The sequence below is a fragment of the Mustelus asterias genome, chromosome 11 (assembly GCF_964213995.1).
Source record: "Mustelus asterias chromosome 11, sMusAst1.hap1.1, whole genome shotgun sequence".
Classification (NCBI taxonomy): domain Eukaryota; kingdom Metazoa; phylum Chordata; class Chondrichthyes; order Carcharhiniformes; family Triakidae; genus Mustelus; species Mustelus asterias.
In genome coordinates this window covers 74932287-74949679 of record NC_135811.1, presented here as the reverse complement: position 1 = coordinate 74949679, position 17393 = coordinate 74932287, and the positions used below count along the sequence as shown (strand labels likewise).

The window sequence follows — 17393 nt, the reverse complement described above, 5'->3', positions numbered from 1 at the left end:
GCTCCAGGTCATTGTTGACTCTTAAGCTTATGAGAAAACGGGCCTTTCACTAAATACCTGGAAAACAAGAGTTCTCTTCCAGCTAGCTCCCATGGTGCATTGTCTCCCCATTGATTTGATTTGATTTATTGTTGTCGCATGTATTAGTATACAGTATAAAGTATTGTTTCTTTTGCGCTAAACAGACAAAGCATACTGTACCTAGAGAAAGAGAGAGATTGATTAACATCAATGATGAGATCCTAGAAAATGTAGACTATTCTCCATTTCTTAGGAACTTCCTCTCGATGAAGGCAGATATAGACAAAATTCACCATCACCTTCAGTGTGCCAGCTCAGCCTTCAGCTGACTAAGGAAAATAATATTTGAGGACTAGGATCTGAAACCCGACACTAAGCAAAATGACATCTGGGCAGCAGTGTTCCTTTATCTTCAGAGATTTGGGCAACCTCCAGCAGGCACTTCAAAGCACTAGAGAAGAACCACCAGCGGTGCTTTTAAAAGATCCTCCAAATCTGTGGTAAGAAAGGCAGTTCAACAGAAGTGTCTTCTCCCAAGTCAACTTGTTCAGTATCGAGGTACTAATCACTCAAAACCAAGATCACTGGGCGTGACATTTAGCTTGTATGCCGAACACCAAACTCTTGAAGCAACTTCTCTACTTGGAACTTGGTCACATCCGGAGTCTTACAGGAATACAGTGGAAAAGCCTTAGGGATGTCCTCAAAATATAGCTGAAGAGGTTAAACAGTTGGCTGACTGATGGGAGTCCCTGGTTTTTGGCAGATCAAAATGGAGATGGTTTGTCTGGGAAGGCACTGAACACATCAAGGGACTTTATCAGAATTGTGCAGAGATGAAGACAAGGCATCGGAGGTAGCACGTAAACCTCAACAATCCATCTACCCAACCCTTCAAACACTTCCTGCTTCACGTGATTGAGTCTGTAGATCACGCATTAGACTTTTCCTCCATCTCCGAACTCAATGAACCAGAGTCGAGTCATCCTAGATCCCAAGGAATTGCTGAAGAGAAGAGCTGCTAGCACAGTGCCAATCTGAACACACTAACTGCTTCATGGCATTGTTTGGCATTCAAACAATTCAATTCAAACAATTCATTTTAGGCAACAGGCATGAGAATATTGAAATTGAAATAATACCAAGAGCTTGAAGGGATGTCATTGTGCGGCCAAGGCCTTTAATCTGGAACAGGTCAGGTACTTTTTTACTTCTACTCTTTCCTCCAACTCAAAGGAAAATGTGCACAACAAACTGAATTCCAGGTTGTAATTACTAGTCTGAAATCAGTGACAGGAGTCTGGGTTATGTGTTCTGATTAAACAACTTAAAGCCAGAATTTTACTTTAGGGAGAGTCCTTTGTTGGTGTGTTTGTACATGGACAGAACACTTGGGAACATTGAAACAGAGAGAGGCTGTTGCACCCCTCAAGTCCGTTCCACGTGGCACAGTGGTTAGCACTGCTGCCTCAGCATCCGGGACCTGGGTTTGATTCCCGGCTTGGGTCACTGTCTGTGCAGAATCTGCACGTTCTCCCTGTGTCTGTGTGGTTTCCTCTGGGTGCTCAGGTTTCCTCCCGCAGTCAGAAAGGTGTGCTGGTTAGGTGCGTTGGCCATGCTAAATTCCCCCTCCGTGTACCCGAACAGCCGCCAGAGTGTGGTGATTAGGGGATTTTCACAGTAACTTCATTGCAGTATTAATGTAAGCCTACTTGTGACACTAATAAATAAACTTTAAAACTTAAACACCCTTCAGTTAACTCTGTATCCCAACTCTATCTACCTGCACTGACTCAGTAAGCTTTAATACCTATGCCAAACGAAAGTCTATTGCTCAGTTTTGAAATTTTCAATTGAGCTAGCACCGGAGGCTTAAGAGGGGTGGGGTGATGATGGTTGGGGGCAGCGTATGGTGGGGAGGCAAAGGTAGGGTGATTGTTGTGGTTGAATTCCAAAGTTCCATAGCTCTGTGAAAGAGTGCTTCCTGACATCTCCCTGGAGTGGCCTAGTTCTCAAGTTTAAGATTATACCCTGTATTATTCTGTAATCTTGCCAGAAAAAATAGTTTCTGTCAATATACCTGATCGATTCCTTTAAAAGCTTGAACATGTTAATTTGGTCACCCCTAAATCTTCTTTCCTCGAGGCAATAACAATATTAGTCAATGGAACCTATCCTCATAATTTTATTTAAGCCTTTTATCCTAGAAATTAATTTTGAAATGTTTAGGTAGTGGCAGCAGTGTTAACTCTGTACATTAATTGCAGGTAGGTGCAAAATGTGACCAGGATGTTCAGTGGGTTTCCTGGGCGTTCTTAAGTGAGTTAGATTTCAGGAGGAAAGTCTAGAGCTTCAAATCTTGGTAGCCGAAGACACAACCAGCAGTGGTGGAGCAGTTAAATTTGGCGATACTCAAGAGGCCATAATAGATGTGTGGATATTTTAGTGGTTTGTGGGATTGGAAAAGATTAAAGGTGGTGAGGGGAAGGACATGAAGGGAATTGGGGGGGAAAAGAATTAAATCCAGATGTTGCTTGACTGACAGCTAATGTAGATCAGTGGACAGAAGTGATGGGTGATTGGGATGCGTAAGGACATAGCCAGCAGAGTTTTGGATGACCTCAAGTATAGAGAGTAGGATATGGGAAGTGATGGTCAAGTCTAGGGTTAATGAGCATGTACAGATAGGGGTGGAATTGAGCGATGTTGTGGAAACTGAATAGATGGCCACAGAAATGGTGTGGAATCTCATTGTGGGGTGGAATATAAAACAAAGTTTTCAAAAAATCTGGTTCGGCTTCTCATTTTCCAGGGAGAGGGATGGAGACACTAGCTACAGAAAGGAGTCTGTAGTGGGAACCAAACGCCATGGCTTCACTCTTTTTCCAATAAATTGGAGGAAATTTCTGCTGATCCAGGACTGACATCGTTAATGGTTGGAGTAAAGTGGTAAGTAATATTCATGTCACACAAGTCCCAGGCAATGACCATCTCTGACATGGAGAACAGACCATTGTCCGCAGCAAACTACCCAGCCTTCAGGAGAACAGTGACCACGACACCACACAACCCTGCCACAGCAACCTCTGCAAGACGTGCCGGATCATCGACACAGATGCCATCATCTCACGTGAGAACACCATCCACCAGGTACACGGTACATACTCTTGCAACTCGGCCAACGTTGTCTACCTGATATGCTGCAAGAAAGGATGTCCCGAGGCATGGTACATTGGGGAAACCATGCAGATGCTATGACAGCGGATGAATGAACACTGCTCGACAATCACCAGGCAAGACTGTTCTCTTCCTGTGGGGGAGCACTTCAGCAGTCACGGGCATTCAGCCTTGGATCTTCAGGTAAGCGTTCTCCAAGGCGGCCTTCACGACACACGACAACGCAGCGTCGCTGAGCAGAAACTGATAGCCAAGTTCCGCACACACGAGGACGGCCTCAACCGGGATATTGGGTTCATGTCTCACTATTTGTAACCCCCACAGCTTGCCTGGACCTGCAGAGTTTCACTGGCTGTCTTGTCTGGAGACAATATACATCTTTTTAGCCTGTCTTGATGCTCTCTCCACTCACCTTGTTTGTATCTTAAAGACTTGATTAGCTGTAAGTATTCGCATTCCAACCATTATTCATGTAAATTGAGTCTGTGTCTTTATATGCCCTGTTTGTGAACAGAATTCCCACTCACCTGAAGAAGGGGCTTGGAGCTCCGAAAGCTTGTGTGGCTTTTGCTACCAAATAAACCTGTTGGACTTTAACCTGGTGTTGTTAAACTTCTTACCATGGAGAATCAAACCATCTTCCCATGACATTGGCATTGCCGAATCTCCTGAACATCATCATTCTGAGAGTTTCCATTAGTTAGAAATGGAACCAGCCATATAAATACTACAAGAGCAGTTCAGAGGTTGAGAATTCTGCAGGGAGTAACCACTTGACTGCACAAAGTCTGTCCACCATCCCTAAGGCACCATTCAGGAGCGTGTTAGAATACTCCCTGCTTGCCTTGAACAATACTTAAAACTTGACACCATCCAAAACAAAACAGCCTGCTTGATTGGTGCCCATCTATTCCCTTAAACATTTCAGTCCTTCCACCACTGGTGCAGTGGCAGCAGTGTGTAACAGATACAAGATGCATTGTTACAACACACTAATATGCCTGTCACGGCACTGAAAACCTGTATCCTTCACCACATAGAATATCGCGGACAGCAAATGTATGAAAACAGCGCCATATAAACTCTTCCCAAAGCCATGCACTATCCTGGAACTTCCTCTGTAACAGCTCAATGGATCTACCTGCATCACATGGACTGCAGCTGCTCATGAAGGTGACTCAACAGCAACTTCTTGAAAGCAATTAGGGATGAATCTGGCCTTGCCAGTGACACTCATTTCTCAAGAACGAATAAAAGGCGAAATCTAATAATTTAGCAACAGTAGAGGGGTTGAGAGAGTTGGTGATGCAACAGGGTAGGGTCTAGTCATTGTACGCTTGGAAGCTAATGCTATGTTTTCAGACAAGGTGCACAGTCCTGTGTTGTGCAGGTTGGCATCTCATTTTCAGCTGTTCTTGACTGCTCTCCTGGTATCTGATGCATAGGAACACCACCACCAACAAGTTCCCCCGCATGTCACATACCATCCTGACTTGTAACCACATTACTATTCCATCGCTGTTGCTGGGTCAAAAAACTGGACATCCCTCCCAAACATTATGTGCACCTGCACCACGTGGACTGGAGTCATTGAAGAAGTTGGCTCACCACCATCTTAGTGTTGGATATCAATGCTGGCCTTGCCAACAATGCTGACATCTTAGTTTGATGGTAATGTTAGTGAGGGACATCCTGAGCTATGAAGTTACATATTGTGGTGGCATAAATTCTGTTGTGGATGGATTACAAGTTTCAATTAATTCTCCATTGTGAGGTGCTAGGTCTGTTCAAAACATAGCCAATTTAGCATGGTGCTGGTGTCACAACATGATTGTGGGTGCCTGCATTCTAAAGCCTAAACCCTTGTTCCCTCAAAGATTTACAGTGGTCACTTCTACCAATACTGTAAATGAGAGATTCATCTTTAACTGACAGATTGGTGAGCATGAGGCAAAGTGAATTTTTCTCATCAGCTGCTGCATGCCCAGTCTGACAGATATCCCCTTTGGGACTGTCCCATTTGGTGAGTGGTAGTACACTGAGTCACACTTGGTGATGGGCATTGAAGTTCTCCAACCCGAGTACATGCTTTAATCCTTGCTACCTTCAGTGCTGCCTCTAAGTGGTGTTCAGCATGGGGTACTGATTCATCACAGAGGGAGGATAATGTATGGTGATCAACAGGACCTTTCCTTCCAAATATTGTTACCTGTTACCGTGTCACCTCGTGGTCTGGAGGCAATGTTGAGGATTCCCAACATTCTACCTCCTGCATTCCATTGTGCAGCCACCTCTGGTGGGTATGTCCTGGATGGTGATGGAGGAGTCTGGGATGTTGGCTGAAAATAAATGATTTTGTGCATATGTCTACAGCAGGACATTGCTTGTCTACCCTGTGAGACAACTCTCCCAATTTTGGCACAAGCAACCAGATATTCACAAGATGGAGTCGGGTTGTATGCCTTGGTGTCTACTGCCTATGTTGATGCTGGGTGATCCATCTGATTAGATTCTTAATGTTATTTGTAGTAGTTTGATACAACTGAATGCTTTACTCGGCCATTCAGAGAATAATTAAGAGCCAGTCATGTTGCTGTGGAATCACATGCAGGCCAGATAGTGTAAAGGTGATAGATTTCTCTCCCTGAGGTGCATTAATGAACCAGATAGACATTTCCCACAATGTAAGTAGTTTCATGTTTACTATTATTGATATTTTATTCCAGATTTATTTAATTAACTGACTTAAAATCCCCCAGCTGCTGTGGTGGGATTTGAACACACACCTCTTATTATTAGTCCAGTAACATAAGTATTCAACTGCACTGGTGAGCAGGGTTTTGTTTATGAGCGACCATGCAATAAGTTGGACAAAGGCTATAGAGTGCTTTGGCATCAACGTGCTGATGAACACTGAGCCAGTGATACCTCTGATAAATGGGTGGTTCATGTCTAAAATAGAAAAACGGAAAGAGCTGAAACTGTGCTATGGTCAGTTAGCACTTGTGGATGGGTTCTGAAATATCGGGTATGTTTGCCTCATGAATTCTAATAGATGATCGACACCCAAAGTAGTAACTTATTTTCAATCTTGACAAGTACTGACTGAGCTGTTTACTTCGAGAACTGCCTGCTTTTGTTTTTAGATTTCTAAAATTTGCAATAAAAAAACCAGTCTATAAATCCTTTGACTTGTATAAATTGAGTGAAAGTTGTTGCATTAAGGGAATATTTTTTAGCATCCAAATATGGATCAGTATAATTTTAACTTAAATCTTAGCATAATTAAATTCCAGGTAATTTTATTTCAGTTGAAAGGTCATTGTTGAGATGGGCATGACGTATCAAGATTGGGTTTTTGCTTAATTAATGAAGCAGTACTGACCGTAAGTCAACTTGAGCTAAAGATTGGAGCAGGTATTTTTGTTCTGCCTTGGTTTCTGCAGCAGTCTGGATCTGGGTAATGTGTTTGACAGATGAGTACTCTTGTTCTGCTACAGGGTGAGATAATTGTCTATTGATTCTTACAGGAATGTTTTACCATCATTTTGAGCTTCATTCATAATGTGGATGATATTGGTGTCACACTAGGAGAGGGCAGTGAATGTTTACATCTATAGCAAAATGGAAGGTTGAGATAGATATATTTCTAATAAAAACCGGGATGAGGGGATATGGGGAAGAGGTGGGGAGGTGGATTTGAGACCAGGGAGAGATCAGCCATGATCTGATTGAATGGCGGAGCAGGCTCAAAGGACTGAATTTGCCTATTTATGCTCCTAATTCCTATATTATTCCAGGATAGCTATGCCCATCAAACTGTCAATATGTTAGGGTTTGCATGTTGACGATGGCAAGCTCTTCTGTGAGACTTGCATTTATTTACATACCATTGTTTTGAAAACAGCAGTCAATTTTTTTTTATGCTCCCAAAAGTTTCAGTAATCTTACACTCATGGCTGTCTTGTTTCTCAGTAGCTTTTGGGCAGTTGCATTAAATGGCAGTGATATCAATTACCCTCGACAATATTAACACTGCAGGCCTCCAGGAAGTGTATTAACATATCTAGTCCTCTGTTTATGAATGATAGTGTTAGGACTTCTAGTATGGAACTGTATTGTTCTGGAAGCACAGCAATGTTATTTGATCTGGTTAAATGCTTGACAAGATGTTTGCTGCCAAATGTTAACAAGATAACAGTGTTAAACCAAACGTTGTCCATAATGCTTTGTTGTAATACACTGACGTACAGACTGGACTAGGAGGTGCCAGGTTTAATTGCTGGCTAGCTGCTCTCAGCCAGGTTTGCAGCTCGGCGCTACAATTGACTGTCAAGTCTGCACCAACTCTCCGAAAAAGCATCTAAGCTACCCTCCGTCCCCGTAACTCTGTGCATTTACTATGGCTAATCCATCTAACTACATTTTTAGACACAAAGAGGCAGTTTAGCATGGTCAATCCACCTAGCCTGTACATCTTTGAAGTGTGGGAGGAAACTGGAGCACCCTGAGGAAACACAGACACGGGGAGAACCTGCAAACTCTACACAGTGACCCATGGCTGGAATTGAACCCGGGTCCCTGGCACAGTGAGGCAGCAGTATTAACCACTGTGCCACCTGTGGAATAGCTAACATTTGGTGTCTGGCTTACAAGGTTGAATGTTTGGGCAGTAGCTATTTACAGCTTTGAATGTTTCAATACCTGCCATTTTTTCCAGCACCTTTTTTTGAATAACTCATTTAAGTATTTGCTCCTTTTGGTAACAAAATGGCCCTAACGGACAACACTATACATAATTATGATGCATTATTCTACTGCTATCTTGACCGTTGATTTTTGTTGTCATTCACACTCCTTTATATTTCTCTGTGGTCTAACTTAGTGGGACTGTGTCATTTGGTTCCATTTTTACTTATCCTGTTGTCACCAGAGCATTAGTGTCAATGGTATCTCTTTGTAAAGTCACTTCAGAAAGTTCTAGAAGATCTATTTCTGGCATACTTCCCCTTATCTATGTGTTCATCTTTCATAAAATCATCTGTAGACATGTGATTTAGCTTGCTGCTGACACCCAATCATACTACTTTCTCCCTTCACTACCCACTGCTATGAAACCCTTTATATCAGATACATATTCTCTGAATAGTACGCTGTATCAAAAATATTTGAAAACCAAAGCCATTCTCTTTATCCCCGGCCACAAAATGTATGACATGACTCCAGCCCCTCCCTGGCCACTGCTGCAGGCTGAACCGAAGTGTGATGGTCTCTTTCCCACCCACTGTGACCCTAGCTCTAATGGAATGCGCTCTTCACCCTACAATTGGTGGCCGTGCCTTCACCTGCCTAGTTCATGTTGGACTTTGGGGTAATCCTCACTCTTAACATAGACTCGAGAGGTAGAGACAGCAGAATAATGATCTTTATCTGATCCCTACAAGCCTTGCTCTCTGGAATTCCCTCAAGTGTCAACTTCACTATAATAAGTCCCATCTCTTTAACCAAGATTTCGGTCCTTTCCCCGTACTGTTCTGTCTTTGGCTTGACATTCTTGTGAAATGCATAATTCTGTGTTAATGGCAGCCTATAAATGCATGTAGTCGTAGCCTGAAAAGACATACAAACCCTAAGGTACTCCGACATTTAAAAGATGTTCTCCCTACATGAAAATCACTCTGGTTGAGATCTGGAAAAACAAAATGGTGATCCAGTATGGAGCAGATTATGAGTGCAGGCCCCCATGTGGCTAATTACATCATGTGCAGCTAGTGCTTCAATTCCGCTGCAGTTGTGGTTTCTGGCACTCTGTTCAAGTGTAGTACAGCGCAGTGTAAATCCAATACAGTGTTGAAAATGAGGTGCTTTACAATGGGGTACTACTTTCTACATTTATAGCTGAGAATTTGATCTATCTTGTCAAGGTAAACTGTAATTAAAAATGACTTTGCAAGCCATTGCGGAGATGTGCAGTGATAACTGCTCAATGTGGCAGCTGCAGGTGTTTTCTGCTTCTCCATTATCTGCTATGATTAAATGTCGTGAAACCTGTTGGATGCCTCCTTGCTGAACACTGGCAGACAGCACTGGTCTGTGTGTGCAGCAACAACAAATCCTGTACCCTTCATCCCAACAATGAGGGTTCAGTGATGGTCTTGCCTCTTTGCATGTCCTTTCACAGCTGTCATCCACCAGCATTTTATTGCCTTGTGTTGAGTGAAATTCCATTTTCCTACTGTATCTTAAAGCTGTATCCAGTTATTAGGTGGTGCTAGTGATGTGAGCTGCACCTCATTGACTAGGTCAACCTTTTTTGGCTCTGGTCAGTCCTGTTGGTGGAGTGATGGTCAAATCTCCTTTTCTAATTAAGTCTTTGGACCTGTCTTCTTCAAAAATAAGACTAGCTCAATCCCTTCCTTTGTAAAATAGTTCTTCTCCTCCACTCCACCACACCCATAAAATATCAGTTTCTCGTTGCTTAAATGACTTGTAATGGGGGCAGACTATAACAAGCTTTGCATTGTTATAGTTTAAATCTTTTAGGCTTTGGCCCTGTGCAGCATTTGATTTTTCATCATGCCACCTCTTGAGGGGGAATAACAGATTACTGAAAGTTAAACTCTATAATCCCTGCAGGCACATGTGTACAAATTGAAGAAAAGACTGCAATATTTCAAGATGCACCAAATACAGCTTTAGATGATGGACTGCTTGCTCTAGCCCATTGACAAATTCACTGTGTATCATCTGTAGCACTTGCAAGCTCGGTCTAGTTGATCTATTGTGAAGTTGTGGAACTTCAACAAAAATAACTTTGTGCCTCAAAAATCCAATTGCTCATATAACTAATGATCAAGTATTTTATTCACTGGAGGGGGCCCTCGTGATAAACCAAAACTTATTTCCCATCCCTAAACACTGTTAAGGTGGTGAGCCGCTGCCTTGAATACAATTAAGTTGCTGGGTAGACCGCTTCAGAGGACAGAGTTGACCATATTGCTGTGGATCTGGAGTCACTTGTAGGTCACACTGGATAAGGATGACAGATTTATTTCCCTAGAGGTCATTAACAAATGAGATGGGGCATTTTGACTATTAGGCCACCTTGACCGATGCTAGTCTCTTAGTGCAGATTTTATTTAATCAATTGGATTTAAACTTCTCAGCTGTTCTGAGAACTCCTCGTTGGTTTGTCTCATTATCCCTCTGAATTAAGCTTCTGGATTACTGATCCAGTAGCATAACCACGATGCTACTGTACATCTGGGTGTTTAGTGGATGTTCAGAATTTAATGTTCTGTTCAGTAATGGAATAATTTTTAAAAGTTAAAAGCCTTCAGCTCTATTATCCTTAAATTCCATCAAAAATTTCAACCAACACTGCTTGCATGATGCTCAGAAGCCAAAGCAATGCAGAGATTGATTTCTAGTTTTGAATTAGCTGATATGAGCCATGACTTCATTGGAACGTAAAAATGACTCCAAAATGGGGAGATCTGTTGGGGTTTGCACTTGTGATTTCTATTCAGAGGCCACTTTGATAATTCATTGAAGTTGAGCCTGGGTCGCTGCCCTGAGGAACTCCTGGGCCTGAGGTGATCGACCTGCAAACTGTCTTCTGTTGTGCTAGGCAGAGTGGTTAGCATTGCTGCCTCACTTGTTCAGAAATAATAATTCAACTGCATTACACCACTTTACTCAGTGATAAATCTGATTGCATGAGATAGATATTAAGAACCATTTCCCACAGGATTAATACCACTGCACTAACAATAAAAGCTTTTGGATTAATTATCTCAGCAGTGAATTTTATAAAACGTATTTTTCTCAAATACAGAAGAATGGTAGATGGTTTTGTGGTTTGAGTGTACTCTTGAATAGAAGTTAATTTACTTTATGCTATCTTAACCATACAGTCTGCTCAAAATAAAAGGGTATTCCATATGGTCAGTAGATTTAAGTTGTAGCTAACTTCTAAGTAAATGCAGAAATTCTACCCTCACTTTTTAAATGCGCTGCTAGAATGTAGGTTGGAAAAATAGCAGTTGTGGGGAAGGCAGTGGCTTGATGGTATTGTCACCGGACTAGTAATCTAGAACCCAGGGTTAAATCTGGGCATCTGGGTTCAAATGCTACCATGGCAGCTGGTGAAATTTCAATTCAATAAAATCTATAAGTAAAAGTCTAGTGATGACCATGCTGCAAAAACCCACCTGGTTCGTTAATGTCCTTTAGGGAAGGAAATTTGCTATACTTGTCAGGCCTACATGTGACTCCAGATCCACACCAATGTGGTTGATTCTCAAAATGCCCTCTGAAATGGAGAGCAGTTATGAATGGGCAATAAACGCTTGTCCAGCCAGCAACGTCCACACCCCATAAAATGAATAAAGAATGCACAAAAGGTAATGGGAAGTCATGCTTCACCAATTCGTGAGTTATAATCCAGAATGCACTTCCAGAAAGGGTGGTGGAAGTAGATTCCATAGCAACTTTTAAAAGGGAAGTAGATATACTTGAAAATGGAAAAAAGAAATTGCAGGGTTTTTGAGTAAGAACACGGAAATGGGGTCAATTGGATAGCCAGCACTGGCAGGATGAGCTGACAGGCCATCTTCTGAGCTTTATTGTGCTATGATTCGACATATCTTTTGAAGATTAAGTTTTCCTGGGGAAATGCTGTGTGAGGTAACTGACGAACAGGCTGTAGATACCTTTCTGCATTACAAGTACTTGGTTTTAATTTTTTCTTTATGTTTCCTTGTGTTTCCCCAACACGCGCTGCTAAAAGTAATATAATTATGAACAAATAGGTTAAATACAATTTACTCGAACAGGATCTTTGCATCTCATGCTATATTTGGCACTTAATATAATCCTGATCTCCTAAATGAGATTTCCAGTTGCCTCCAAGCACTCAAAACACTGTTATTGTCATTGGATGTCACAGATGCGCTGGCTGTAACTCTGTGGCTGTTGTATTCTTCCCGTGGCTGATTTCAGATTGCCCAGTGGCTTAATGGGGAAATGCTCTGCGTGGTATGGTATTGAGCCTTGCTAAACTGAAGAACATGGATTCAATCTTTAGTCTGTATTGGATTTGGTGATCTGAGCTAGGTCAATTGTTGGTATGCAGTACCACTGACGTGGAGGAGAAAGAAAAATCAGCTGGAATTCTAACTGCAATCCTATCAAATAGCATTACACATCATTACACATCATTACAAGGCATTACATGTCATTTTCCAAACTAGTCTGAAAAAAACTTCAAGCTGTATCTTTATTACATGGAGCCTTTCCAATAATGCACTCAATTTCCATTATGCACTCTTTGCTAATAAATAATTCAGTTGAGCTGCCATGTTGAACAATATTTAAACATTTGGTTACAGAACAGAAATACTTCATTCAGTAAAAAGTGTCACAATGTGGAAAATAACCTTAAATTAATTGTATTATTGAATTAACACAGGTGCCACAGGACTTGGTTAGCTACAGACTCCTAACTCTGTGCATTCATGATCACTGCTGATGAATAAAATGTTCAATGGTAATTACAAAAACACTAATTTAATGAACGTAGTGCTATTTCAATGCAGTTATTTACAAAAATATTACATTTTTTCAAATTTAGAAATCAAATTAAACTTTGATAATGGCATCTTTCCCTCTTCGGTGCTTTTGGCTTGCTTGTGTTTGCTACCCATACTCTCAGATGGAGTTTAGCAGTTGGGGAGATTGGGAGAAAACTGCAACAAGTGTGGGAAGAACAGATTTTGGTAAATCTTAATTTATTTCAAAAAAAGTTGCATTAAGCATTTAGTTTCCTATGTCCACTCAGTTTGAACAGATGGTGCATAACATCAAGCTTTCCTTTGATCCACAGCTGACCACGCTATGCTAAATTCAGTGAATACATAAACTAAATTTTCGCATTCTAAAGCATATCCTCTTGCTTAACTTTCCTGCTACTTCTAAAACCCTTCACTTTCAGAGATGATTCTCCCAGCTGAGCCAACTAATGCCAAAGTGTTGTATCTTCAGAATCTCCAGAATTCAATCATTCAATCTAGAAGTGCAGTACTGAGCTAGTGCTGTGTTTTTTATTGTGACTGTCCTTTGAATTTTCTGACTGTTAATACTGTTTAGACTATTTTGTTCCTAGCTAGGGTGTATTCAAGCATTTTCAATTTTTAATGCATGCTGGATGGATGAGATAGCTAAGAAATCAGACCATACCAGACACAATGTGTCTAAATGGCCTTAAATCAAACCTGAGCCTCTGAAGTTGAGACAGCCAATGTAGATTAGTGACATGGGCAATTCTGTCCCTGTTTTTAAGAAAGATTGATGAAACATGACCATTTCTATTGTGATTCCTGCTCTATTCTTTCTGCAGTATCTCCCTATGGCTTTGACAAAACAAAACAATGCATTGGAACATTGATGATTGAGATTGACTTCCTGCAGAAGAAGAGTGTGGATTCAAACCCATATGACACAGACAAGATGGCAGCAGAATTCATTCAGCAGTTCAACAACCAGGCCTTTTCTATAAGCCAACAGGTACTACTCATCTCTCCTGAGTGTAGAAGTATGCTTTTACATTTGGTGGAGATTTGACTGGGCAAGTCTTAGTGATATGATGTATGTAACATATCACTCATACAATATATATAAAAACGCTTTTAAAAAATGTAATTTTGCTTGCTTCTAGCCCTTGTGTAGGGTGCATTTTGCATCTTGAATATGAAAGGCAGTGAATCCTTCCAGATGAGTTGCAGATGTATCCCCCATCTAACTCAGGAAAAACTGGCATACTCCATCTTTGTAGCCTTGCATGTTCATATTGGATCTCATCCCTTCCCTGCTTAGTTGTAGATTTGCACTTGCACTAAGATGACCAAAGTTTGACTGATTTTACATGAAGTTACTATTATTTCTTGGGTCCACTCTTTTAAAGCAGGTACTGGTGGACGTTTCTTGGCAAATGAGCCCTTGACATTCTCCAACAGCTGTTCAAGGTTCTTTTCTGATTTTAACAAAAATACAATCTGAGCAGAATTTCTTAGCAAATCTATGTAGCAGGTGTGTGCCCTGTAAAGTGGAGTTAATTTGATGTATTTGATTGGTCCAAGTGCAGGTCAGTGGGACTAGGCAAAAAATAGTTCGGCACAGACAAGAAGGGCCAAAAGGCCTGTTTCTGAGCTGTAATTTTCTATGGTTCCATGGTTCTATCTCAAGTTGTGATTAAGCAACCAGTTAAGACCTGCCCAATACGCCACAGTAACCCGCTATGATACGCTGTCTGAAAATTTTTTGAGTCTGTGATATTCTGAAGATCCTTCATGAGTTTGATGTATCTTGTATGTTTGTGAGTCATTCAGGCGATTGATTCATTATTTCACATGGATGTCTGACCACTGGTGCTAGTTCCAAGGGCATCGAACAGAGCAACCTTTGTTGATAAAGCATGAAAATAACATGTATCACATCTAATACGCCAGGCATAAGCTGCAATTTGAAAACCTAACCTTGAAGGTGAATAACTCTCCTGCTTCTTCCTCCTCTCCTTAGCTTGTGTTCAGTTTTAATGACAAACTCTTTGGGTTACTGGTGAAGGACATGGAAGCTATGGACCCAAGCATTCTGAAGGGAGAGCCAGCTTCTGGCAAGAGACAGAAGGTAGGAGTTATCACATTAATTTTTATTTTATATTGTGAAAACCACGTCTTCAATGAAAAAAGAGCAAAAATAGCAGGTTAGACACGCCCAACTGGTCAGACAACATTGATGGCGAGGAGTTAATGGCTCTGGGTGTGGAAGCAAGGACAAAATTGTTTCAATTTTTGACCAGTGATTGTACATTAACTCAGCTTTTCTGTCCACAGATGGTAAGCTAAATTGAATGTTTCCAGCATTTTCCACTTTGAAGATTTCAATTCTGGACAGTCTTTCACATTCAAAAGTTGCATCAATAAAACTCAGGGTTCTGTTTTTAAACAAATGTGTTGTGGTTTGTATAAGCTCTTGGGGTTTATATAAAAAAAAGATTGCTGCTGTAATACGGATTGATACTTTGATAGGTTTCGTTAGATGAACTCCATTAATCTTAAACAACCAGTTGTTGTCCTATTCTGAAGGCAGCTATATAAATGGAGTATATATGTTGGAAACAATATATCCAGCTGGATGTTTCAAACCTCTAATCGATCAGTCACTGTAACTGCTTTGCTTTGTACGTCAGGACATTAGTTTGACTGCTCTCGTATCTGAGTTAGAAGGTTATGGGTCTGAACTCTGATGAGGATCAAGGTGCATAAACTAGGCTATCGCTGATATGCAGCTCTAGAAAAATGATTTAGTTGATGAGAATTTGATGATGCATTAAGGGCAAAGCTTTGTCTGCATTGTCGAGGTAAATCTTAATTTAATGGAAAAGCAATAAAGATAGTTATTGAAGGATGACAGCAAATGACGAATGAATCTCTTCTCTGGGTGTTTAGGTTGCTTCCTGCCTCATGGATTATCAAGAGGAAGCACCTCTGTTTCCAGATGGCACTTTTTAGCCATGTTGTTATTGTTAGTGAGGCAATTCTAAAGAAATGCAAAACTGCTACAATGTTCACAATGTACAGTGCTAAAACAGATGAATGACTACATAAGGCCTGCCTTTATCATTAATGTGTTTTCATAGAATCTCAGAATTGACACAGCACAGGAGGCAGCCATTCAGCCCACTGTGTCTGTACTGGCTCACTGAACAGCCCATCAAGTATCACTCCTCCTCCCTAAAGCTTTGTACATTCTTCCCTTTTAGATTATCAATTCACTCTTGAATGCCTTGATTGAACATGCCTCCACCACAGTTTCTTAAGGCAGTGCATTCCCCATCCTAATCACTCACTCTGCATGTTTTTCCTCATGTCATCATTACTACTTTTACCAATTACCTTAGATCTGTGCCCTCTTGTTCTCGATCCTTCCACCAAGGTAATTTCTCTGTATCTGCTCTATGCAGAACCTTCATGGTTTTGAATATCTCTATCAAATCTCCCCTCAACCTCCTCACTCCAAGGAGAACAGTCCCAACTTCCCCAATCTTTCTACGTGACTGGAGTTTCTTATCCCTAGCACAATTCTCATGAATCTTTACTGCACTCTCTCCAATGCATTCACACCCATCCTTACGTGTGGTGCCCAGACCTGGATGCAATAATACTCTTGTTGAGGCCAAACCAGTGTTTTACACAGGTTTAATGTAACTTCCTTGTTACATTAAATGTCCTTATTGATGAAGCCTAGGATTCTTTATACTTAAAACTTTCTCAACTTGTTGTGCCACTTCCAATGCATACATACATCCAGCTCCCTCTGCTCCTGCACCCCTTTTCAAATTGTCCCCTTTATTTTGCCGCCTCTTGTTCTTGCTATCAAAATGTATAATTTCTCACTTTTTTGAAACCGTGCTCTCCAACCTGTATCATGATGAGCAGGGGTCTGAACCCTTGACTCCTGAGGAACTTCCAACATAAACCATCCTCCAATCAGAACAACCATTAACCACTACTGTTTTCTCAGCTAATTTCGCATCCATGTTGTCCCTTTTACTCCGTGAGCTTTAACTTTGCTCAAAAGTCTGTTATGCAGCATTTTATCAAATACCTTTTGGAGGTCCATGGACACCATATCAGCAACACTGCTCTCATCACCTCTGTGTGACCTTATCAAAGGTTAAACGTGATTTTCTTTCTTTAATCTGCTTTTGCACAAGTGACTATTAATTTTGTCCCCAATTATTGTTATTAGAAGCTTCCCCCATAGAGTTAAACTAACTGTCTCACTACCTTGTTTCCAAGGTGGCACCCCAACAAGAATGTGGCAGATCAGTGAAGTGCATTAATTACATGTGGAAATGTCTATTAAAGAGATTTTTTTTCCTTTTATGGAATGTGGGCATTGCTAGCAAGGCCAGTGCTTGCTGTCCATTCCTAATTGCCCTTGAGAAGGTGGTGGAGAGCACTGTGGTGCAGAGATATTTGCAGAAATATTTTTATGCATTTGCTGTTGGTATATTGTAACTTTATCGACTTGAGCCAGAGTGTAACCACCTTCGGGTGCAGAACCATTGCCAAGTCCCCCACCGACAGTACCTATATATCAGTGAAGGTAGAGATTGCCTTACATTTATGTGG

General features: G+C 41.1%; 2 protein-coding genes across 2 annotated transcripts in view; one reads left to right on the top strand and one right to left on the bottom strand.

Moving 5' to 3' along the window:
- Positions 1-17393, bottom strand: part of LOC144500596 (ADP-ribosylation factor 2-like) — a 384154-nt gene that overhangs the window by 105731 nt on the left and 261030 nt on the right. The gene's annotated exons all lie outside the window — the stretch shown is intronic.
- nsfa (N-ethylmaleimide-sensitive factor a) overlaps positions 1-17393 on the top strand; it is a 221599-nt gene that overhangs the window by 36377 nt on the left and 167829 nt on the right. Inside the window, exons 5-6 of the mRNA XM_078223761.1 lie at positions 13598-13764; positions 14776-14883. Coding sequence (XP_078079887.1) covers positions 13598-13764; positions 14776-14883 — 275 coding nt within the window. The remainder of the gene's footprint in view (positions 1-13597; positions 13765-14775; positions 14884-17393) is intronic.